Source organism: Delphinapterus leucas, chromosome 18 (genome assembly GCF_059928025.1).
Source record: "Delphinapterus leucas isolate spDelLeu-1000000601 "Yukka" chromosome 18, BTC_Dleu_Yukka2, whole genome shotgun sequence".
Classification (NCBI taxonomy): domain Eukaryota; kingdom Metazoa; phylum Chordata; class Mammalia; order Artiodactyla; family Monodontidae; genus Delphinapterus; species Delphinapterus leucas.
This window is the reverse complement of record NC_143146.1, coordinates 55,259,652-55,286,104: the sequence shown is the minus strand read 5'-3', so window position 1 is coordinate 55,286,104 and position 26,453 is coordinate 55,259,652. Positions and strand designations below refer to the sequence as shown.

The 26,453-nt window shown below is 42.2% G+C and overlaps 1 protein-coding gene across 1 annotated transcript in view; it reads right to left on the bottom strand.

Moving 5' to 3' along the window:
- The window catches only part of TNFSF11 (TNF superfamily member 11), a 32,368-nt gene extending 8,401 nt beyond the window's left edge, over window positions 1-23,967 (bottom strand). The window contains exons 1-2 of the mRNA XM_022574427.2: window positions 23,660-23,967; window positions 17,545-17,712 (exon numbers count right to left, since the gene is read on the bottom strand). Of these exons, the coding sequence (XP_022430135.1) occupies window positions 17,545-17,712; window positions 23,660-23,893 (402 nt within the window). The 5' untranslated portion in view covers window positions 23,894-23,967. The remainder of the gene's footprint in view (window positions 1-17,544; window positions 17,713-23,659) is intronic.
- Between the last annotated feature and the right edge of the window lie 2,486 nt (window positions 23,968-26,453).

Sequence of the window (26,453 nt, the reverse complement as noted above, 5' to 3'; positions counted from 1 at the left end):
CGTACCGCAAAAAAAACAAAAATAGGTACCTGGATGACAGTATTTCAGAGATTTAAAGCTACCCCTCATTTTCCCTCTAGCCCCGATCTGCCTCATCCTCAGAAGGAAGAGGGGAGAGGGAAGAAGGAAGCAAAGCAAAGTATGACATATGCCTACAAATGCCTGCTTGGTGCTTTTCTAGTGAGAAAAGCACACTTATTATCGAGAAAAACAAGGTAAGATCCATTTTGCTAGCTCAGTGGTTCTCAACCTTGAACATGCAGCACCATCTCCCAGAGGGCTTGTTGAAACACAGTTTCTGATCTGCTTGGTCTGGGGCGGGACCTGAGAATTTGCATTTCTAACAGACGAGCTGCTGTTGCTGACCTGGGGCCTCCATTTGAGAAGAGCAATCCCTCTCACATCCCAAAAGATTTCCGAGACGAGCAAACCTGAGATTTTCTTGAAGCTTGAGACCAGGCCAAAGGAGCAGCAGACAAAAGTCACTGATTAAGTGGGCAGGGAAAGTTTGTTCTCTCCTACCTGGGAATGAACTTCTCTTGCCCATTTAATCAGCAGGTGCTAGGTCAGAGCCGACACGGAAACTTTTCAAGAAAATTCAACAACCAGAGCCATTCAGAAACACTTTCAATGTCTGCTTAAAAAAAAAAAAGTGTGTCATGACCCAAGATGAATTAAAACTCGAGCTAAAGGCCCATGAGGTAATGCTGCTTTCATGTTGTATATTGTTGGGTATCCAAGAATTGCAATTCCTCCCATGAAACCCTATAGGGAAGTTTCCACATGAAAAACAAAGTAGTTATGTGTCTATAGCCTCAGGCTACAAAAGAATGTAGTCTCGGTATCTGTTCTTATATCCCTACCCCACCCCAATCTTTTGAACTCAAGATCATTGTTATTTATGTGCACAGATATCAACCAGGAACATAACATTCTTCTAAGACTACAGTTTTAGGGTACCCTGCCCAACTCCAGCCAGTCTAACTCAATTAGTCTGATGTTGACTTGGTAGCTTTTTACAAGAACCTCCCCAGGTGATTCTAATAATGCAGCAGGCGTTGAGAAACATTATTACTAATTGAGCATTTCCGTGAATGGTTGCTTGGCGACAGCTCTATTTAGTCCTAGATTTATTATATCCTCAGGATTTATATATAGTCCAAGTGTTGAAAATTAAATCATGCCTTACATGTGCAGCCAGCAAAAAGCCAACTATCTCCCCTTGTGTTACCCCGTTTGATTCACGTTAGAATCAGAGGCTGGGTAACTACTACCAAGCTCACTTTTCAGACTGGAAAATGGAGGCCAAGGGAGAATAAGGATGCCCCTAATAACTCTGGGGCTTGAGCCTACACCTTCCCAGTCCTCTTCTAGAGCTATCAGCCCACCCCCCTTCACAAGATGTGGTCAACGAGTCTACTCCTGGAAGCTGGCAGGAAAGTATCAGTGGCCTGTGATGGGGTTCAGGACATGCTACCCCCAAATATGGTGCTTTGGCAAGTGGAATATTTTAAGCTAAAGGATCTTGGGAAATGGCAGAGGCAGGAAGGACTACCTGGCTTTGTCCTTCTCCCCTGAAGCAGGTCACAGACCCTCACGGGAGAAGTGCCTTACCACTGGGAAGAAAGGAGCATCTTCATCTCTTAAGACGGGAGGACGCCTAGAGGAATCTGAAGGAACAGGCCTTGCTCTGTTTGCCCCAGTTTACCATCCTTAGCTCAGACCCTGTCCTGTCCTGTCCTGTCTCATTTTTCTACACCTTTCCACCCTTCACCAAACTGGGTATAAAAACCACTCACCTTAACTATTCTTGTGGGTATTCATTTCCTAATGACGCATTTCCTGCGTCACATAAAACTTACATTAAATAAATTGGTATGCTTTTCTTTTATAATTTATCTCTTGTCAGTCTAATTTACAGGGCCCCGACTGGTGAACCTAAGTGGGGAGAGGGAAGAAATTTTTTTTCCTTCTCTATACCTGTCAGGAAATTCTTAGAGGGTGGTCCCCTCCCTGAAGTAGAAACTCTGAAAGGAGACCCACCTTGACCAGGGATCTGACAAAAAGGAACCTCAACATCAGGAAATATGGTCTCAGAATTCTTGGGGAGGGGGCTTCAGAAAACAGCAGGCTCAGAACCTGCCAAGACTTGTTCAGAGCTTGGCTGGTGAAGCCTCCGAAGTAAGCCATGAGGGCCCTGGACATGGGGGCCTCACGTCTCCAAATGTGACTCCATCAAGGCCACTCCACAGAGCAGGGCCACTCTGTTTGGTCATTTTTGTCAAAGATCAGGTACTTTGCTACGTACATACCAAGCACAGTTTTCTCTTGAATGGCCCCCTAATATTTTTAATTTTCAAAATTATAAGAAAGTCTTCTAAAGGAGTACCCAAACTTCACCCCAACAGACAATTCCATTTATTTCCTAAGCTTTGCATTTACGTTTATTTTCATCCACAGTAGTCCTCTTCTTTTGTCCCATTAATTAGAGTGTTTTAAAATTTGCAGAGTTCTTTAGTCCCAAATTGAATCATTCAGACGTTGCTTCTGGTTTCTTTGAATGCAGAAAGTTCTGATTCATCTATTAATAATTTGGGGAAGACACTACAAAGAACATCCTAACTCCTTTCCTCTGAACAAATTATTCAGATGAAAGAGATCTTTTAAAAAATGTTATATGTGTTTTATCTTATTTTATATCCAGCTGTAAATTAGAAAAAAAAAAGTTAACTCTCTGGATGCACGTTCAGTGCACTCATATGTTGTCTACACTCTCAGAATGCCCACAGCTTTGCATAAAGAAGTATAGGCAGTTCTGATACACCTCCCAGCAAAGAGCCTCCAACAGAAGCCAGAAACAGTTTCCAGGATGAGAAAGCTGGGCAGACAGCCCTCTGTGCGATCTTCTCTTGGCTGAAAGCTACTAAAGAGAACCCAATGCCCTGCTCCCCAGGAAGATCAGCGATCTACCTTCTCAGAATAAAGCATGTTTAGCATCTGTCACATGCAAGGACAAAGAGAACTACCCCCTGGTTCCCAAAACCTACTCATGACCATTAGGATCACCTGTAAGTTACTAAGAAAAATCCCATGAATGAAGGAACTTATTTATGGTCACACTGTAACAAGTAGGCTTTTCAGCGAATTTATGCATTTCTTAAATAAGCATAATTTGCGCCTAAATTATGAGAGCTTCACTTAACCCTTCAAAACAGGACAAAAAGGAAAACCGACCTACTGGTAGACAGCCAAAGAAATCGCTGCCAGTTCAAGGATAGAAGAAATCCTCTGACATACTGCCACCTAGTGGACGCTGTCTAACATTGCCAAGCCCGGGCTCCCACAGCCAGACCTCGCAGATTTGAAACTGCCGTTTTGCCCCCAACTCCAAAGTCTAAAAACAAGAGAGATGCGGAAGTTTCACAACATTTGAAAATCTGCTCCTTGTGGTATCTTCCTATTTAGACTGCACTGACTTTTCGTCTTTGCTGTCCGAGTACATCTGAACAGACAAGAAAACAACGGGTATGATTTTTCTTTCCTTTTTTTTTTTAAATTTCGACTTTTTATTTCACTCATAGAAAAAATGTTGGGATTTCACAATTTCTCCTCCAAGAAAGAAAGTACACAAAAGATCAATATGATTGTGTAACTGTGGTCTCTAGGACTGCTTCTCTTTAACTTCTCCTGAATTCAACATCCCAGAAGTACAATTCCCAGGAGTGTGACAGGGAGACTGCTGGGACAGGCTCCCTTGGACATCTTTAAAAAATATTTTTGGGTTTTCCCTGGTGGCGCAGTGGTTGAGAATCTGCCTGCCGATGCAGGGGACGCGGGTTCGTGCCCCGCTCCGGGAAGATCCCACATGCCGCGGAGCGGCTGGGCCCGTGAGCCATGGCCGCTGAGCCTGCGCGTCCGGAGCCTGTGCTCCGCAATGGGAGAGGCCACAACAGTGAGAGGCCCGCGTACCGCCAAAAAAATAAAAAATAAACATTTTCAGCAAACGCTTAAGCCAGCCTTTGCAAACTCAGCTGGATAACTGCCCCAAACAAGACTTTGACAGCATAGCAATTCAAGAGCGAATGTTATTAAATTGGCCTCAGTTTGTTTGACTGTTTTTTTTTTTTTTTGGTCTTACAAAATCATATGTATAAATAGATTTAAATTTGCACTGAGGACACTCCCAGCTGTAAAGATTCCCTGCAAAAAGGTCAAGCTCCTGGAGTCTGGCCTTATCAGACTGAAAATCCCACCTGTTCATTGTGATGTGAATTGTGGGACCTGTCAATCAGCACAGGAGAAACAATTTGTCTGGCCAGATGCTTCCAGAAACCACTGGCACCAGCTCCTACCTGGGGTCTCAGGTGGCTGGCTCCCCCTGCAATCCCAGTAGCAGCTGCAGGGACATCTGGCTGGTTGAACAAGGATTTAACACCCCGTTTGCCAGATATAATACAGGGTTCATACACTGTTAACATATGTAATGCATTCATTTTAACATCTGAAAGATACCCTTCCTGTAATTCTTCTCCAACCTAGTTACAAGAATAGTGTTTTCGTCAGCTGAGTTAGCACCTAAGTGCCACTTATGGTTGCTTCTGAAAATGAATAGGCAGCTTCCTAATCTTGCAGAGAAATCCTGCAGACTTCCACCTTGTAAATAGCTCAGAAATCCATCCTCTCCTCTTCAGCCAGAGGACCACTGCCTTCCTTCAAGCTTTCATCATTTCTCATTAGGATTCCAATAATAACCTCCTACCTCCTCTCCTGATCTCCCGATCTCCTCCAACTGGTCCATTGCTGCTAGAGTGAGCATCAGAAAGTCCGCATGCGAGCGAGCCCCTTCTCTTCTTTTTTGAAAGGTTTTTAAAAATTCTTATTGAAATATAGTTGATTTACAATGTTGTTAGTTTCAGGCACACAGAGAAGTGATTCAATTATATAGATAGATGATAGATAGATTCTTTTTAAGATTCTTTTCCATTATAGGTTATTACAAGATATTGAATATAGTTCCCTCTGCTATACGGTAAGGCCTTGTGCTGGTTATCCGTTTTATATATAGTAGTATGTATATTTTAATCCCAAACTCCTAATTTATCCCTCCCCCTACTTCCCCTTTGGTAACCATAAGTTTGTTTTCCATGTCTGTGAGTCTATTTCTGTTTCGTAAATAAGTTCATTGGTAGTATGACAATACTACAAATACTACTTAGTATGACAATCTCTAGGTCCATCCATGTTCTGCAAATGGCATTATTTCATTCTTTTTTATGGCTGAGTAATATTCCACTGTGTATACATACCAAATCTCCTTTATCCATTCCTCTGTCAGTGAAGTCCCTTCTCTCCTGAAAACCCTCCAGGGGCTGCCTGCAGACTTCAGGAACAAGTCTACGTTCCTTACCTGGGCTTATAAGGCCCTGCACGACCAGGCTGGTTACCATTCCAGACTCTCCAGCTATTCCTCCCCTGCACCCCCAAACTCCATCACCCCTGAGGACACTCTGGACACTCAAGCCACACAGAACTACTTAGAGTTATTTCTGTCTGCAGGTCTCCTGCCCTCCCATCCATGCAGACTTGGCATACAACTGCTCCCCTGGAGAAATGTCTTACTGTCTTATCGATAGCTCATCTTTAATTGTAAAGATTTTTTTTTCCCTTGGCATTCTTGGCTCACAAGGCACCGAAACAATAGCCACCAGGTGTTGTGGAGCAACTAAAGAGACAGCATTAGAATTGATGCCTTAGCTTCGCTTGCCTGCTCTCCGAAAGCTCACGTGGAACTTCCAATCCACGGGACCTGCGGGAACACTTTGTATGCACCTGGATGGAGCTGGAGGCCCCCCCAGCTTGTCATGAAGAGTCAATGGTGACAGTTCGAAAACACCTCAAAGCAAAGAACTTTAAGAGCAGGAGACATTAAAGGTTCTGTCACCTAAATACATGTCATTCAACTAGAGTGGAGCCTGTGCTTCTCAGCCTAGATCCCCTGGAGCAGAGCCCTACAGGGCACCGGGCACCAGCAGGGAGAGGGCAGGAGCATTGGGAAGGGGGAAGGGCAGCTCCCGGCCAATCCCCACAGGGGAGGGGGAGGGGAGGGGAGGGGGAGATAGGAGGGGCCCAGGGTCCAGCAAGTGTCGGGGCAGGGGAGACAGTAGATAAGGCATAAGCCCCCCTAATCCTGAAGGTGAGAGACTTGAATTTGTAACTTTACCCTCTCGTCCCTAAAATTCTTTATTTCTTACTATGAACTACTGATTTAAAAAATTCTCTCAAAGCCAAAGTCTTCTCCACAGGATTCTATCTCCCCCGCCCTCATGCACCCCACTCTGAACCCCCTCATCTCTTTGTCTCCTCACTGAATCAGCCACCAACCCACGACCATCTCTGGAAATTCTCAAGAAAGAGCTTTACCAAGAAAAATGTGGACTGGCCTCCTCCTTCCACCCCACGTACAGCCAGCGAGGGCTCATTTCTTCCAGAAGAAGTCTGCTGATTGGAAAAGACATGTCTTTGCACACACGTAATGTGCTCTACCCACCGAAGGGCTAAAGAATACGGTGCCCTTGTTTTCCTAAAGCAGAGTAATGCTTTCCCGGCAGGGCAATGGCGATGCTGGGAATAGAAAATTAGTTTTTATTGTTTAACCTTCACGGTTTAAATGAGGAAGTTTCTGCTCTAGGTAAAGGTCCCTTCGGGTTTTCATAAAGTAGCCCTATGACAGCAATATTAGTCTTCATAAAGAGCCCGATTTTACAGTGTCTTCAGCTAGGGTACTCATTTATAAAGTTTCATCTAAGGGCTTGGCAGGGTAACTGCAGTGGGGAATCTTGGGCTAACTGTGCTATTTACCACGTCTCTGCTCTCTTTTGCCACTTGAAACATAACTATGCCACCTCACATTGGCAGAGCTTCTGACATTCACGAAGCCCTATCTCCTCTGTAGAAGGCTTACTCTCACATCGACTCTTCCCCAGTATTTCTGACTCCTACAAATGGAACTAAAGGGGAACAGAGGTACCAGGCCAGCCACTGTGGACCAGTGAGGCCAGGGAGGGAAGGGGCAGGATGGCCGTGAAGGTCCTCCAGACTCAAAGTCCCTATATGGTGTTCATGCCCCAAAGAGGGAAGACGCTCCCTCTTGAAGAAGCAGGAAAAACACCACACTTGGGAGCGACCTCCACCCCTTGATGAGGATCTTCCAGGCACTGGTAATGTGGCTATAGCTTCTGACAATATTAAACAACCAGCCAACTGATGACATCAAGAGCAGGGATGAGCACAGGTCACTCACGTATTCATTAAACGTGTTCTTTAAACATTAACTGAGCGCCTACTCACTGTACCTGTCATTGGCTAGAGAAACCAAACATCACATAGTCTCTGTCCTTGGAAAGCTCACATCTGGGTGAGTCAGACCCACACCCAGCTCCTGGGGTCAATGCTATGATGGGGTGAATACAAGAAGCCCTAGGTGTGCACAAAAGGGGCCCCTAACCCCAAAGGTGGGCAGGTGGGCATCATTGGGGGACTCTTTGGGAAGTAATGCCTGAGCTAAATTTTGAAAGACAATTAGAAAACTGTACACAAAGAAGAGCCTGGAATGGCACATAAAGAACATGCACAAAGACCCATAATTCATCCATCCATTTCATCCATCCATCCATCCATCCATCCCACAAAGCTCACTGATGGCTGCTAGGGCCAGATGCTCTGCAGGATGTTAAGATGCTGCGTGTCCTGGACGGATATCCTCTCTGCCTTCACTGTGTTTATGGCTGTAGCAGGGGGGCGGGGGTGGGGTGGGGAAGGGCACAGCCAGGTTAGGGAACTTCTAGCACCTTCCTGAGGTGGGTCCACTGAGCACAAGCTGAGGTGGGGTGAGGAGATGGAACCACAAGGTAATGAGCCTGGAGGGGCTGGCGTTGGAAGGAGAGTTCCAGAACACTAAAGGCTTTGTGTTATGTGTTCGGCAGCTCAGACTTTGTCCTGATGACTATAGGGGGTCCACCAAAGGATTTCCTTAAGTAGGAAAGTAAGATTTGAATTTGAGAAGTCACTCAGCTGTGGAGAGGATGGACTGGAGGTAATGTGAGTAGGATGGGGTAGGACCTACTCAGTAGGACCACTTGCAGTGGTCCAGATGCAAAATGACAATGGTGATGGTGACACCTGTGTTCAGGTGACAACAGCAGTGACACAGAGTAAAGTATGTGAAGGTTTAGTAAGGAGGTAGAATTCCCAGGACGGGGGTGAGGTGAAAAGCCAATGAGTAAGTGTCTTAAGACCATCTTCTGGCTTCTGATTCGGGGTGATGGAGATAATATCATAGTAATTCACCACAAAAGGGTAGATCAGATGAGAAGCAGGTACAGGCACCGAGGAGAAGAGATTCTGAGTTCACCTCAACTTTCTGATGAAGATAAGCCTTACAGTTTATAATTATCCAGATTATTTTTACTGCTGCTACTGCTGCTATTCCCACCTAGTGTTCTCAAAGGGGCAATGACTAAGGACTGGGGTAGCACCCTCGTGATGAGGAAGCTACGAGAGAATGGACCTCTCCAGACCCTGAATCTCAGAAAGTTCAAGCAAACATTTATTGTCAGGTCATCTCAGATACAGATTGTTCTCTGCAACTTCCAAGGCCCGTCTTCTCCACGCACCACAGGCTGAATCCTACCTCTTAAATACCGCCATGCACTCGTCAATGGCTCCCCGGTCCTCCAGCGGCCCTCAGCTCTTCTAAAAAAGGATTTCCCACGTCACAAAGTCTACTCCTAAACGACCAAATCAGAATCTTCGTAACAGATCTGGGAACCTTTTTCTTTCTTTTGTAAATAAGGTCCCCAAGTGATTCTTAAGATCAAGCAGGTTTGGAAAACGCTGCTCTAGGGCACGCCATTCTCTCCAGTTCCACAGGCTGTACTTCTCCTAGGACGAGCCACTCCTGGTGGAGCAATCCAACCATCCTTTACCAAGTCCCCTCCAACTGAGGACCCTCAGTCTTACTGACTTCTGAGCTCAGATCTTAGCTCAAATCTTAGCTCAAGATCCCCATGCCACATAACGAGATGCTCCTCTTTCAGGAACGTCCTTCTTCTTCTCTGTTTCTTTAAAAATGTCAAGCCAGAATATCTTTCCTTCCACCCTGGAGTACTTCTAGCACGAAGATAAGCCCACCTCTGACAACATCACTCCCTGGTTATTTCCCTCGTGCAGACCCTCCTACCTTTTGCCCTGGGTCTCCCCTGAGATTGAGCGCATCATGGCCAATGGCCCGTTGTTGGGCAAAAGGCAGTAGATGGCCTTGGTTTTGCAGGAAAATTCTGTGGGTCATACTTTGGCTTTCCCATAAAGGCAGCTTTTATAAATGCTAGATATGATTGGGGTTGATTGAATTGCAGTTCCCAAAACTGTTATGGCAGAGATGAAATCCCATTGGAAAACCACTACATGACTAACATCTTGATTTGGGAACATCAGTGCCCCCAAACCCCAAGTTGCCTTGTGGGTTTACAAGAAACTTTCTTGGGACACATACTTTTATATACAAAGGCAAAGAGATAATGAACGGGGTTTAATTTTTCCCCTTGTTTCTGCTGTGTGTGTATTAACTAAAAAGCAAATGAGAAATAATGGCTATGTTACAACTCCAGTGATTACAATTTCAAAAACAGTTAAGATCTACTCAACTTTTAATTGATTTCTTATGTACTTTAGTTTTAAAAATGGGAATAGGCTTCCTGTAATAATTGACATTGGAATTCTAAGGAATCAGCTTTACAGATGAAAAAAAAAACACTCAATCTGATGAACTTTCTGGTTTTAAATTAGTGTTCTTGAATCCACAAAACCTACTAAAAACTGGACAAGTGGGAATCAAGGTCTATTCACAGATCACAGATGCATATGACTAAATGAACCTTTGAAAGTTCATCAGAAAGATGCATGCTATTAAATCTACCTTCAAATTTCTCTCTCTTCTGGAATCTAAATAATCTTAAAGTACTTTAACTTTTAGAAAATCCACTTTCCTGCCTTAATAGGGTTTAATGAGTACTGGAGACCACTTATTGTCCCCCTAGAATCCATCCTCTCCTCTCTCCAGTTAGTCATAGGCAACCCCTTTCCTCAAGCTTTGGTGCAAATGGTTGCCCCGCTAGAGACTACAATGTGTAGCCTACTTTGACATGACATCCATGTGTCATTTTATGAATAAGTTCCAGCCAATAAGATACTACTAGAAATGACTGACGCCTCAACTTCCAGGTACCGCCTTGACTTTTTCTTTCTCCCTTTCCTCTGTCTGGAGATGACAATATATGGAGAAACCAATTTGGATCCAGAGATGGAAGGTACCTGTTGAGGATGGAGGTGCCTTCCTGCCAGCCCTGAACTGCCACCTCCGGATTATTGCACACGAGAGACAAAACTTCTATCTTATTTTGTCCAATGAGTGATGAGTCTCTTTGTTAGGGCAGCATAGACTATATGAAATAACAGTGAATATATGACTGAGGATCAAAGGGCTGTGAATCTTTGGGTACATCATTCTCAGTACCAGGAGATAGTTTCATTTATATTGGGAATCCTGCAGGAGATAAGGCCAACTATGCACTGATTCCCAGGGAATAAAATAAGAATTCCAGGTAAGAATTAATGGTTCAGTGATTATGGCTCTGCTCTTACTCCCCATTTTCCAGTAAATCTTTGGAGGCTCAGAGACTTACTGACTCCAGGAAATGGTTAGTCAAGAATATGCTAACAACATAGCTTACTGGTAGTCATCATCACCATTGGCTTTTCATATTCTGGGATGAAATAAGAGAGTTTTACAAAAACATATAAGAAGCCAGAGCTGTGTTTTTGGTTCACATTGTAAACCTGCCTCTATATAGTTTATAAGCTATGAAGAGGCAAATAGACCTGGGGAAAACATGATTAAAGCAAGAAGTCCAGATGAACAGAAATTTCAACAAAAATTAACCTGTAGTATGATTATATGGAGGCATTATTGCTTCAGGCTATAATATTAATAATTATCAATTATAACATTGGTGAGACATCCAGTAGATGTGAACCAGGCTTATAACATTCTGAGTGGCTTTGTGAGTTGGTCAATGACTCATGTTTATTTAAAAATATGAGTTTACAGAGTTCAAGAAGTCATCAGTCATTTACTTGTTCTTTTCCTTCAATCTTGGGTCTAAACTAGCTGTGATGTATTCAAATGTGAGCAAAGTGGCTGCAGTTCTCGTCCTGATGGAACTGCAGGTTCGTTCCAAGATCTCTAGGCATTTCTGATTGTGAAGCTTCTTCAGGGAAAAATTTTTAATGCTCCCAAACGCGCATATTTATTTATCTAAGTATTAAATAAAAACGTTCCTGTATATTAGCTACCTTATAAAATATTCACAAAAATATTTTGAAGCCAATATTAAAATATACAGATACATGTAAATCACCTTGCTTCCTTCCAGCATCCTAGGGAGGTCACCTTGAAGGCACTGAACACCCCACTTGGAGAGCAAGGTGATTGGTGTGATTTGATTTGTATATTGATCTCTCTCCTCCCTATCACCCTTTCAGATACATTTCAAAGTAAGTTTCAGGAAGTCTTTCACAAACAGGTACCCAATGTGAAATCAACAAGCAGGCATCCTAACATCCCAGGGCTCAGGATGTATAAATATGTATAAACAGATGGCTTTCCACTGAGACTGGTCGGGAGGTCTGAAGACCAAGTGCTACTCAGGCCTGAGCCCCCCGCACTGCTCCTCAGGCTGGCAGAGGCCAGAGAGGCGGCCAAAGCTGGAGCAAGAATTGCTTTATAAATCGGACACCGTATTTGTACTAGTGTTTTCTTTATTGTCATAGACTGTTATGAGAGACTTTGTAAATTGTGGTTGGTAGGGTTGGATCACTAAGAGGCTTTCAGAGTTCTGTGCTGAAGGGAAAAAAAGCCAAGAAAACCCAGCCACAAACAAAAAAGGCGGAAAGAACAGCATTACTTGTCTGACCAAAGACGGGCTGGGTAAACACCACTTTTTGCACACATAGAATGTGATACTGTGCTTATGTCTAGCATTTGTTACCATGGGATGCGGAGATCTCTCAGTAATGACTGCAGCCACAAAAGTGATTGTGTTTTATGGGTTCACCCAATATCTATATTAGAACTGAAGCTAAGATACAAACCTACTTATGAATGCCTGATACATCCATCCTATTTTTAGCATCAGCAAGAGAAATGAGAAATTTGATTATTTTGCCAAGATGTGTAGACTGTCACCTTAACCAATAATCCTCATCAAAGGATAGCACATTTGGCAAATCATTGTTTGGCCAAAGGTAAGAGAAGGGTAAGTCCTTGGTTAAAGGACAAGTTATAGCAAAGTGCCTAGCACAGCGTGTGCACTGAATAAAACTGCTTGAGTCTAATGATGAGATGAATAACGTGTGTCTCCTTCCTAAAGAGTCTCTTGTCTGGGGGAAGAAACGGCATCTTGTACCTCCAAACACACAATGGTATATTATGACAACTTCTTATTCCTTAAAAAGAATTACCTGTGTGTAATATTGTTACCCATGAGGAACAATCGTATAGCACAACAAAAGCAAATATTAAATTAATGGAATAAAGTTCTACTCATCCTGTGAGTCACACTAGTCTGTTAGTATAATTAAAGCCGTGTGTCTTGGGAATTCCCTGGTGGTCCAGTGATTAAGACTTTGCCTTCCAGTGCAGACGGTGCGGGTTCGATCCCTGGTCGGGGAGCTAAGATCCCACATGCCTCACGGCCAAAAAACCAAAACGTAAAACAGAACAACATTGTAACAAACTCAGTAAAGACTTGAAAAATGGTCCACATCAAAAAATCTTAAAAAAAAAAACCCAACTGTGTGTCTTTAATAAGAGGAGTTGACTATTCTTGTCTGCCCACAAATCTTTCTCCTTCTGGCTTCCCAGGCACTGAATCTCTCATAATTAGTGTTACTCATGTGGAATGAGGCACCCTGTCCCCAACAAGCTCCTAAAATAGTGAAAATTCTTACATTATTGTTCATCAACATCTTTAAGTACAAATTGGCTTATCGTACTCTCTAGACAGTCAGTTAGAAAGCTCAAAGGAAATGGGACAATGAACAAATAAGTTCTGATGGGGGAGTTAGCGGTGGAAAGTTCACCGAGGGAGCAGAAGTGTAGGACTGCCAGGGAGCAGCTATGGGCCACGTCTCTCCATCTGGCATTTGTTTTCACTTAGGACGTGAGATAAGGCTATCACTTAAAAAAAAACAGCAAACAAACTGTCCTAGTCCCATTTTTGAATAACCCAAATTACACTCACTTATTCAAAATAATTTTCTATTATATTAAATTATACACACACATACATTCACACACATAAAATGAGGTCTACTCCAAGGTGTATGTTCTCGTTCATGGAGTACGGCTTTGCATAGTTCCGTCTTTACGTTACCCAGTCCTATTTTAAATGCCTCTATAGAGTTTTCTAGCTTTGTACGTTCCTTGTTAAGCTAAGTTTTCAGGCTTCTTAAAAATTATGAATGAAATCTTTCATTCATGTTTTCTAATTATTGTTTGAAATGGGGGCAGCTAGTGATTATTACCTATTAACTATTTTTTTAAATAAATAAATTTATTTATTTATTCATTTTTGGCTGCATTGTGTCTTTGTTGCTGCGCGCGGGCTTCCTCTAGTTGCGGCGAGCTGGGGCTACTCTTCGTTGCTGTGCATGGGCGTCTCATTGCGGTGGCTTCTCTTGTTGCGGAGCACGGGCTCTAGGCACGTGGGCTTCAGTAGTTGTGGCTTGTGGGCTCAGTAGTTGTGGAGCACAGGCTTAGTTGCTCTGCGGCATGAGGGATCTCCCCGGACCCGTGTCCCCTACACTGGCAGGCGGATTCTTAACCACTGTGCCACTAGGGAAGTCCCTACCTATTAAATTTTTACAAGGTGATTTACTTTGCTTGTAGCTTTTCAGTTCTTTTGAATTTTCCCAAGTATACAATCATATCACATGCAGATTCTACCTTCTATATATTTTATTTCATTCTCATATGTAATTACATTTGCTGGCATATTCTGAACAATGTGAAATAACATGGGGACAGTGGTCATCTTTGGTGTATTCCCGATATTAAGAGAAATGCTCCTGTTTTTCATCATTAGCTTTTAGTTTGAGCTATTTAGGATAACATCAAGAATCCATCTCGTTCTGTCTTCTAATGGATTTTAAACATCAGAAATAAGTGCAAAATTTTGTCAATCACTTCTCAGTGTCTATGAGATGATAACATTTTTCTCCTTTGACCTGTGAAGATGAACCATCTTTGCATTCTCATAGGTAAATGTTAATGGTATCTGTTCTTCTTAATATTACTTATTTTCCAAATTATCTTGGCTAATCTTGCATACTTATTCTTCCGGAGGAAACCCGAAGTATAATTTTTAAGAACCAGAACACCATTGAAATTAAAAGTTTATCTCTTTTTCATTGTAAGGATATACAATATGGGTTGATTTAAACAGAAAATTAGGAGACAATCATTTACCTAACCAGAATTACCTTAGTTAGAGGTTCAGCTTTGAACCAACAGATTACCTCTGGTACATGTCAATGTTTATAGATAGACCACTCAGTATTTAGGAGGTGGGATAAAAAACTGACTACTGAAAATGAAACATAAAACAAAAACAATAAAAAATGAATTAGAATTTGTCTTTCTCTGTCTGACTTAACTTCACTAAGTATAATATTCTTTAGGTCCATCCATGTTGCTGCAAATGGCAATATTTCATTTTTTTTAATATATCATTTACATGTGAAATCTAAAAAACAATACAGAAGAATGTATATGCAAAAACAGAAACAGACTCACAGACAGAAAACAAACTTGTGGTTACCAGAGGGAGAGAGGGAGGGAAGGAGGGACAAATTAGGAGTATGGGATTAACAGATACAAACTACTATACATAAAATAGAATAAGCAACAAGGATTTACTGCACAGCCCAGGGAATTATATCCAACATTTTGTAATAACCTATAATGGAATATAATCTGAAGAAAAACTGAATCACTTTGCTGTTTACCTGAAACTAACACAATATTGTAAATCAACTATACTTCAATAAGAAAAGAATAGCAAATTGAGTATTAGATTTCACAATATATAGCTCAGTAGATCCTCTTTTTCTCAATGTAGATCAGGATTTTTGACGATAATTTTAAATTGAGAGTCTTGCAAATGTTATGTCTTTCCTCCATTAATACACTGTCCTTCAACATATAGCTTAAAATGCCTTAAGAATAGGCTGTTTAATTACTTACTGTATTAATTAAATTAATTAGTTATACATCTTAAATAGACCTAGAAGTTTCCTAAGGATAGTATATAATCAACATGTTTACTGCTGTGGTGATAAAAATGTCACAGTGGTTTTCTGCAACTTGCTTCAGTGTCCTATTGTTTTGTCCTATTGCATGTTCAGAAAAATGATCAAACCTGCTCTATCTAAACTTTTAAAGTATGTCTTTGATTAAATCATCAACAATGACAATGAATTAGTAATAATGGTGATAAAAGTAATATATAAACATTTAATGAGTGCATACTATATTTCCAGTACTGTGCTTAGGTCCTCTACATCTTTTATTTCAAATCAGCCACAGTCCTGCTACGGAGGGATTGTGAGCTCCACTTTTTAAAGATAAGGAAGCCAAAGCGAAGAAATGTTAAGTATTTTCCAAGATCACATTTATTTAATCATACGTCTATCTGACTTCACATGCCACAATTTTTCCCACAAAATATATATGAATTAAGATGATGTGAGCAGAGGTAAATACAGTAGCCACTCAAATTTCCAATTTCTTTCCATAGTAAAAAATCAGAAGTTACTCATTTTTCTCTTATTTTTAGTAGTTTAATTTTTTGCAAAAGCAGAAAAAGAAAATGTTATAGAACTTTAAAAAATGAATTAGACTAGTGGAATTGCTGTTGCTATAGCTCAAAAGTTACAAAGTAAGATAAAAAGATCAAATTTAAATGCACATTTTAAAATATGCATCTACTGCCTAAAGCTAAGCACCTACACACTATAACGAAAATGTAATATTTTTAAGCAATAGCTCTTATAGATATTAGAACGATATGTACTTCCTTGATTCTATGATGTATTTTTTTTATATTTCAGAATCTCTGAAACTGATGCAACGAGAATCTATAATGATCATGTTTAATTCTCCAGTTAAAATTTTTTTCTTTCTTTGTGATGCATGAAATAAAGTAAGCTGAAAATTCGTGGTATCTTAGATTTGTTGAAATATAGCAAATATCAGTTTTAAGGGTTATACAAAACAGCTTTATCGCCCTACTTCTATGTCCAATACATATCCTGTTTTTAAAAAATGCTATTACTATTTGTGAAACTTTAAAAAAGAAACTAATTCAATTTTAGTTTAGATTTAAGGCATTTGCGAACTTTAGTATTTACTCTAAGATGATCAGAGATAGCCCAGGGAGTTGCAAACTAGACGTTGGGATGTATGAGCGGATGCAAGAATCCATGCAGATGTGCACGCAAGTATGCAATGTATACAGATGTGCATGCACTGGAGTCACGGGATTCTACCCGGTTCTTGGGGAGAAGTAAAATAATTGCGAGGCTGCAGAATTCTCAAGTGACTTTATCCAGGAAAGTAAAACAGACAGTTATTACAGGGTTTCTCAATTGAGGCTGTCGGTGTAGAGAAGTCCTCCGTCTTCTCTGTCCCCATCTCCTCCCTTCTCACCCAGCTCTCCCGGAGAATGAAAAAAGGACAGAGAATTTCCCTCTCACCCACCACACCAATTCTTGCTCTACGCGCTTTACCCCCTCACTTCGGATGACAACAGTGGACCAGCTATAGTTATTCTCAACAGAGACCTGGATCCATAGATGTGGAATAGAGGTTCCTACCATTGCAAAACCAGATATAAAGGAAGTAGCCAGCAGAGAATCCTGTGAGCTAAAGGAATGTCTTCTAAGGCTGGGAATTCAAACTAGCAAACTGACCCAATGACTACCACAAACCATGTTTGTCCTCTTTCCAAGTGTGAATGTAAATCCCTCCTCCAAAATAAGAGAAGAAAAGAAAGAAAGAAAGAAAGGAAGGAAGAAAGAAAGAAACAAAGAAAGAAAGGGAGAGAGAGGGAGGGAGGGAGGAAGGAAGGAAGGAAGAAAGAAGAAGAAAGAAGGAAAGAAAGGAAGAAAAGGAAGGAAGGAAGGAAGGAAGAAAGAAAGAGAGAGAAAGGAAGGAAAGAAAAGAATATTTGCATGAATGTTGCTGGTCACCAAAACTAACCACTACCAACTTCAAAAGAATGCTGCTAATCCCGCAAAAAATTCTCTTTAGCTCTTTTACAAATTATTAAAATAAAAAAGAACAAAGTCAACAGCACTTAGCCAGTTTTAATTTTCAATATTAGGAGAGTCAGTGAGGGCCCTTGACTTATCTCAATGTGGACTCACCTTTTGCACAGCTGCTTGAAAGGCCTGTTTAATTCTCTTACACGAATCAGGTACTAATTTTGAGTCTTGACTCTCCAGAGTTGTGTCCTGCAAATCCGTGTTTTCATGGAGTTTGAAAATTCTATTAATGCAGTGAGTGTCATCTTCTGATATTCTATTAGGATCCATCTGAGGGGGGAAAAATGTGAGGACGTCAGAGTGGTTATCACTGATCATTCTGTTATTTAATGAAGTGTGACTTAAGGACAAAAGAATTCATTCTTGCAAGAGTCATTATGTCCCCAACAACTAATAGTTAATACAATTACCATCGAGTTGGTGAAAAAATTGACTTCTAATTCATTTTTATGAGTAGCTGACTACCATCCACAACACACCTGTATACATGTGATTCATGGGGAAATTATCAAAATCGTCTGACATTGTAAAAGTGCCCACTGAGGGGAGGGGAATCAAAGAAATTACATGTGTTCAGTACAGGGAGAGACAGCCTTTTATCTTTAAGTCCCCCCCCACCCCATGCAGCACTCTATGTGGGATTATGAAGCCCACTTGGATGTTCAAAGCATGAAACTTGTATAAATCAGGTGAAATTAACATCATGTTCAGTTGCCATGTTTGCCTGGCCTTTTCCCTTAATCAATGTGTGGTTTTTTGGGGGTGTTTTTTGTGGTACGCGGGCCTCTCACTGCTGTGGCCTCTCCCGTTGCGGAGCACAGGCTCCGGACGCGCAGGCTCAGCGGCCATGGCTCACGGGCCCAGCTGCTCCGCGGCATGTGGGATCTTCCCGGACTGGGGCACGAACCCGTGTCCCCTGCATCGGCAGGCGGACTCTCAACCACTGCGCCACCAGGGAAGCCCCAATGTGTGTTTTAATCGGCTGAAGAAGGGAGGGAGAAATCCATTTCCTAGCCCCAAAGAAAATCTAAAGCCAGAAGCATAATTTCCCTTTTCGTTGAACCTCTCATCAGTTTTCTTAACCTGGAGTGGTACGTCTGTCAGAGGGGGCCTGAGAATGTGTGTGGTGGTATTTGGTGTGAGCTGGGATGAGGAGGGCTCAGGGTGTGAGCAAGCTCTATGGATACATGCTGAGGGGATGCTAAAATTCTTGTAGTGTACTAGATAGTCCCACCCAAAATATCCCCATTACGTTATTAGCTGGTCCCCTGGTTAAAACAGGTGCCAACATAAGCATTTCTTCAAGTATTACTCTTTTCTTAAAATTGTCTGCCAGCTCCTCCTGGGGCTCCTACAAGCCTTTGTAGTGGTTTCAACTGCCAAGTACATAGTAGAGGTAATTAGCTACCTGATTGTTTTAATTGGTTTAATTTTTAAGTGGTTTAATTTATTGTCCTCTTCTTTCAAAAAATTCAAGGTACTTCATGTGCATTTGCTTATGACTAGGTACAGGCTAGATGAAAAAAAGGGAAAATTATGTAAGTTTCCAATAACCAAAGCCCAGTCAATTAATATCAAGTCTCTCGTTCCCTGGTTTAATCATCTTTTTGAAAGTCATCAGAAGATGTGCAGGTTTATTAACCAGCTGTCAGAAGTAAGCTAAGAAAGTACCCTATCCATACCTGAGATTCTCAAAATGAAATAACAGCCTTTCAACAAACGTGCACCCACTAATACAAATTTTATCATTCCACTTTTGCACGGTGTGACTCGGGAAGCAAAGCTATTTGCAATCCAAGTTTACTTTTTATTTCTTTAAAATAATTAGTATGAATCAGAATATCTGAGATTTTATATAAGGCAAGTGTTCAATTCCATACTTTTTTTAAAAAGCTCACTTATACCAATAAGTTTCACAAAAAACCAGAGAAGCCTGGACGACTGATATGAAGAGTCGTTGGGTTCAGACCCCAAGAAAGAAGAATCCTGCAGAGGCCTCAGCTGGCTCACCACCAGAAAGCCGCTGAGCTAGAGGAACAGTGTGATATTAGAGGGGAAATGCCTGGGTACCCTAACATTGGTTAAGCTCCAGTCCCGCTGACAAGCTAAGTGCCATCAACAGAAGCAGCAGTACAGGCGACCCTTGCTATGGAAACTATAGTCCAATCACTTGCAGCGTTACAGGCTCACTCAGAATTTGTTAGAAATGCAGACGCTCAGGCGCCACCCCAGCCAGTGCCTGTGAATCTGCATTCTAACTAGATCCCAGGTGATTCTGATGCACGTTAAAGTTTGAGAAGTAATGCTTTCAAATACCAAGGATACAAATATCGATTGTCTGCTATTAAAATGTCTCCAAATTTCTTTGGACACCAATTTTAAAATTTTTTCACAAGTAATACCAATTAGTATTAATACAAAATTACTGAAATGGTCAATAATGGCTAAGGGTTTAATGCAAAGAAATATAATGCAAAGATTTTTGTCTCTTCTCTCTTAAAAATATGTCCATGCCCAGGTCCCTCCCTTGGCCAATTTAATCAATATCCCTAAGGGGAGGGGTCAACTGAGTCCCTCTCCCCAAGTGTTTCTAATGTGCAGGTGAGAACCACTGTTTCAGAAAGTCACATTAGAGCTAAAACATATATAAAATGTCACCAATTGTTTTCCCAAATTAAATTATGGCATAATTAATTTTGATGTACTCACTTATTTTGTTTATTTAAGGGTCATAGACAGAGGAACGAAGAAACTCATCCAAAATTCACAGTAAAAAAAAAAAAAAAAATCACAGTAAACAGTAAATGAATTCATTGTACCTAGAAATGACTGAAAATATTAAGTGAATCTTGAACATCTGATTTAAACTGGACTTCAAAAATACAGTGATCAGATGATGTAGTTCATGTGAAAGGAACTCAATCTTAAAAAAAAAAAAAACTTCCTTGAAAATCATCTGTAGGGTTAAATGAGGCAGGATGCTAGACATTTATGCTACTTTGTTTTCTGTTGTTTTCAAGCAGGCAGCCTACACACCTCCACATCAGATTTCCGGTTCTCCTGTTTGGGTAACAGCCCAGGGAGGTTGGTGTACATATTGGGGGTTTGGCGGAAGGGGTTAAAAGGGGACAGAGATTGAGTTTCCTGAAAAGCTTATCTTGTAGCTAAGCTCTAAACTTTGAATATGGTTATATGGATGCTTAAAAAAAAAGGGCACATAAATTTTAAAAGCAACTTTTTGTAAGGGTTTTTTTTTTCTTTGTAAACCAAAGTATGAATACTATGTGGTAAATATATAGCACAAGCCACATGCTATTTTTTCTTTGGCAAGGTTGGTAGGGGAAAAGCTAATCTACACTGGATCTAGTACTTTTTTTTTCTTAATCTAGGCACAAGACATCTACAAACATTCAGGAGGCTGATTCACATTTAGCTATTCAAACATGAGTGGAGCAGGGGAACATTTTTTGTCACTATAATTTTTACATTATTTGGGGGCATTTTTCTAAATGCATTTAAAACTAAATTGAATTGTTTTTTCTTGAGGATTTGCATGGCTCCCCCCTCCCATCTTTAAACAAAAACAATAAAACTGGCTCCTTTTCTTTTTTTTTTTTTAACTGTTAACTGCAAACATATTACCTGATATTGGATGATTTCATTCTAGTTCAAACACATTCAGAAGCCCCAAGTAGTTGACCCACAAATTTAGTGGAAATCAAAAAACTATCTCTTATTTGGTAGCAAGTTCTAAACCAAGGAAGCTGATATAAGTGAAAATGTTAAATCAGTGTCAGGTCAAACTGAATCTACTCTCTTAACTAGAACTTTGAAAGAAGGCTTCCAGCGTACGTAAAAGTGGAAAGAATTGTAGACTTGTAGAACCTCCAGGTACCCATCACCGAGTTTCAGCAATTACCAGTGCATGGCCAATCTTGTTTCATCTATAAGCAACCACTTCCCTGTTCCCCAGGCCCCCCACCTATTATTTTGCAACGAATTCCAAATATCTTATTTCATTTGTAACTACTTCCGAATGTATCTCTAAATGATTAGGACCCCTTTCAGTATTAACTGTAGATACCGTACTCAGCAAAACGTAACCACATCTAGTGGAGTATCCTCCTATGAAAACATTGCTCCTAATATTACTTCTTAACTGAAGGAGATGACCTTTTAAAAATGTAATACACAGTTGGGTTCAGAGTAATGGTTAATATATATTTGCATAAGTCTTGGAGAAGCCCAATCTTCATGGCATTTAGGAAAACTGTACCCAGAAATTCGATGACATTAAATTCTCCATCTGAAAATTTTCTATCCATGTGACATCAAGATTGCTAGATGATCATCAGAAAGCTAGAATCCTCAGCCCACCAGGCCATTAATATTGAGAATCCCTACAAAGAAGCTGAACACTTTCTTCAACAGCCCAACAGGTCATTCTTTCCGAAACGGTCACGCCGATTTCCATGGTTCCTGCCCATCTAAGCTGTTCCTGGTCCCTAGAACTCATTCATTCCCTCTTTCAGTGCTGAATACTCACTTCACTACCACTGCTATGAAAATGCCATAACCCCAGATTGTTAGAAAAGATAAAAGAGAACTACTGAATCTTCTGTCCCTTTTCTGAATGCTTCTCTCTTATTGGACTAAGAATTTAAAGTCTTTTGTTATAGGCCCCTTCATTACCTGGCATCATGCAATGCACACAGTATGTGCACATTGTATGTTGAATAAACGATTCTTAATTCATATTCCATACCATTTAAGAGTGTCATGTGCAGTGCAGGCACTCAATATACAGACATTAAATGGTGGGGCGGGGCAGGGGGAGGAGGGGGACAGGACCACATGCTGGATGAGAAAATGGATAAATCACTCATTCTTGGCTGCAGCATACTCCAATGAAAGAAGAATGTTTCATCACTTTCATATAGATTTGTGTAATCTATATTGCAAGTAAACCACTTGAAAGTTGTATTTTTAGAAAAACTTCCTCTCAATAGGAAAAGGTTATTTTTATTAACATACAAATACAAATTTTCTAAAGCACTGCACATAGTATGTCTACCTTTTAGTAGATAAACTAGTTCTATAAAATGCAAATTAGTGGATACTGAATATTTAACAAAAATATGATTACAAGTAATGGAGTTCAAGACCCTGGCACACGTCCAAATCCCATACAGCCCAGGCAATGCCTTGTTCTGATGCGTTCAATTTGGTTTAGTAATCACCTTTGAATCTGAAAACCAATGAAGTCCAAGCCCAAGTCTCTTTTCCCATAAAAAAAAAAAAAATGCACAGTCAGCCCCCCACTTCCTTTGAGAAAGAGTTCACAGCACCAGACAAGAATACTTGAATGAATCCAACCAACTGCACTGCAATTTCCAAGAAAACACAGGAGCGTAAACCACCAGAAAGCATAAGGTTACAAATTTACCCCTTCCTTTCTACTATCTCTCTGCCGTTCCTAACCGGCTTCCTCACCTTTGAAAAGCTGGTTACTTGCTAGATTGTCGCTAGGCTGCGCCGGGGGAGAGAACACCTCCACACACACTTTGCTTCCTTCCTCCGCCCACTTAGTGGGAAGGCACGAGGGCCCTTATTTCTTCTCTCACTCCGCGCGAGCGGAGCCCGGGTCCTAAGACCAGGCTTCTCTGGCCGCGCTATGTCTTTCGGTCCGTCTGGCGACTTGGGAATCGCCCCCCGGGGCTCCAGCGGCTGCCGGCAGCGCACGCACTGCGCGGTGCAATACAACCAACCCCAGGACCCCAAATCCTCCCGGGGGTGGGTGGGAAGGGAAAGGGTCGATTCCCAACGGTAGGCGCTCAATTGTTTTTCCTGAGTGGACCTAAGTTCATTCTTTGCTTCAAGTGGGAGGTGGAAGCAGAGAAAAGTGTGCAGTCGTTTCCCGAAGAGGTGAGCGGCCAATGCGGTCTCGCCGGGGGAAATTCAAACGCACCAGGCCTGGCGAGCTCAGCTTCGGCGCGCAGGGGGCCGGGTGCGTGCGCGAGGACCAGAGGCCAGCGCTCCGGGCCCCGCGCCTGGCTGTCCCCCAGCCGGACGCTCCCTTTTTAGGGTCACTTTCCCCTCCCCAGATATGCAAGCTCTGGGGAGTCAAGCCGGGGAACTAGACTCCGTCGCCTGCAAAGTGCTGGAGGGTGAAGGCGGGTGCGCCCCGCCCGCGCGCCCCTGGGAGGCGAGCACTCACCTGCGCTCGGAAGTAAAGGAACAGGGCGACGCTGCACGCGACCTGGCCCAGCCCCAGCCCCAGCAGGGCCACGAACGTGGAGCGGGAGGCGGCGGCGGAATGGTGCGGGGCGGGCTGCGCGGGTGGCGGCGGCGGGGCGTGCAGGGCGCCCTCGTGCGGGGCGCCGGAGCCGCCGCTGCCCATCTCCTCGGAGGCGCGCAGGTACTTCGTGTAGTCTCGGCTGGCGCGGCGCATGGCGCTCGGCCCGTCTCGCTCCGGCGCTCGCCTCCCTCCGGGACTGTTCTGCCGGCGGCCAAGTGCAAAGGCAGCGCAGAGCCGGCGCGCGGCCAGGCGGGCCTCGACGTAGGGGCGCTCAGAGCCGGGCGCTGCTCCTGGGGCGCGCGGGCGAGCGAGGAGGGTGCCGGCCGCCCCAACTCTTATAAACCGCTTCGGAAGGGCTGGCCCCGGGAGCCAATCAGCCCCGGCCGAGCCTGCCTCTTCCACTCCCACCCCTGGCTCCCCTTCCTTCCTTTCGCCCTCCCTCCCTTGCTCTCTCCCTGAAAGGCCTCCTCCCTCCCCATCGGGGCCCTCGGAGGAGGAGGCTGTGGGTTGTTCTAGCGGTTCCAGAGGCCACTTGCCCATCCTCAGCGGCCTTTCTGGAGGTCCAAGAGATGGGCTGGGGGAGATGCAAATGAATGCCTTGGTCAAGGACAAAGGTGACATCGCAGACATTCCTGGGGCAGTTGGCATCCCCGAGCCTCAGTTTCCCCTATAGGATTTAGAAAATTGGACTTGGTGATGTCTGAAGGCCCTTCCTATTTGCCTCTCCTCCTCCCACCACCCCCCTCACATTTTTTTTTTTTTTTTTAGCAAGGAACACCCTCAGAGATCCTGAGGGTGCAGCCTCTAGCATGTTTCCAAATATAGGTTCCGAAATATGTATTTTGGCAGGCTTAGGAAACCAGAACCCACTTCCCAAACCCCTGTTTCTGCACCCTCAGAGTGGCTTTAAATGAGGCAGATTTTGAATGCGGCAGCAGAGAGCCGATAGGCACCAACTGTGACTTAAAAAAAGAAATTTGGTACAGAGAGAGGGGTAGGACCCAGTAACTTTACGTATAGGACCATATATGTGAAGAGAGTTGAGTCACATGCCATTCCTACTGCTTGGTAGTTACTCTCCTTCAGTGTCCTAAAAATAAGAGAGGTACACACCCAGAGGCAGGCCACCCAGGAGCACTCATCCAGCTGTCAGTCAGGAAAGAAAGATGTTACTCAAAGCTGAGGTGTAATTAAATCTTGGTTTCCTTGCTAAGGACAACTTTTTTAAAAGTCTGTCTTCAGAATTGTGCCCCTTGGTAAGAAAATGAGAATACGAACATTGCTCACAGATTCTGATACAACTTCAGCAGGAAAGAACAGAGGTACTGGCCAATTGAAACACCTATAAAAACTTAGGATGTTTTCACTTTTTGCTACTACGTTTGAATTTTGTGTCCTCTTTCTGCATAGTTCTCGAAAGGGCATTTCCTAGGGAAGATTTTTTCACAAATGGCACATCTCTGAGTTACGAAAACTCATGTTCGCAATTAAACACTTAGAACTCAGCACGTGTTGAGGAAGGGCAACTAGGATGGGTAAAAACTAAACACCCAAATGAAATGATTTGTTCAAATTCAAAGATGCTTTTAGCATTCATTTGTGTATGCATCTCAAGTCTGATGAGGAAAGAGGGAAAAAAACAATTTTCAAACTCCAATCGAGAAACAACAAATGTTGATCTTCTATTCCATGCAGTCTGGGCCTCTTCTTACTTTTTGTTGGTTAACTTAGGGAAGTAACGGTTGTTTTCCCTCTCTCTTCCTTCTCCTTTTTCTTCTTTTGGGAAACAATTCTATATTTCATCCTTTTTATAAATCTCTACTAGAATCAAAGATTTTAAAAAATGTGTTATAACAACTAAACCCACAGTGACTTTACTGTATAGCCCTTTCCATTCTTTTTCAATGTTTTATACATGTCTTTTATTCCTTGGCATCTTGATCCTCAGATTAGAAGAAGTTCCCTCAAATCAATGAATCTGTTCAGTTGTGTTTGACCTAGTCGCTCCATGGATAGGACCGTATATTACATTCCTACAGAGTTCTTCATGCGACATTCCTCCTGCAAGGCAGTTATTTTCCTTTCCTATCCTAAAGGTGTCATCGCTCTGTGTTCCCGCATCCACAGGCTGGATTGGAAACTCCGCTGTCAGTCCACTTGTTGCTTCTTCAAAGGTAATGAAACTTCCTGGCCTATTAATTAATTAATTAATTTGTCAACATTTCACTCCCTAATTAACTCGACATTCGCTTAATAAAAGGGGTGGTCCCGTGGTCGGCTTCGCTTGGAAAATCCTGCGTTAAACAAAATTAGTTGTTTTTTGTTGAATGCGGATCATATCAGTGACATGAATGTACAAATGTATTTTGTAAATCTCCAGAAAAGGGGTTTGGTATTCTCTGTTTTTCAAAAAGTTTTCATCTTTTTTTTTTTTTTTTTTGAGGGGATGGGAGGTTCACATATCAAGGGTTTAAGAAACAAAATTTGGTAAAAACCAGATGAGAAACATCTGTAGAACACGAATGGACAGTGCAGTACAAATGGCCTGAATGTCAGTAAAATAATCAGTAGCCCGGGGAACCTACAAGGACTGAACGAACAGGAAGAGAAGAGACCAGAACAGGACCATAGAGGATACTGAAGACTGTCAGATTGGAAAAAAGCACTCAGATCCATTTTATTTAATTTTTATTTTTTAAATTTTTATCTTATA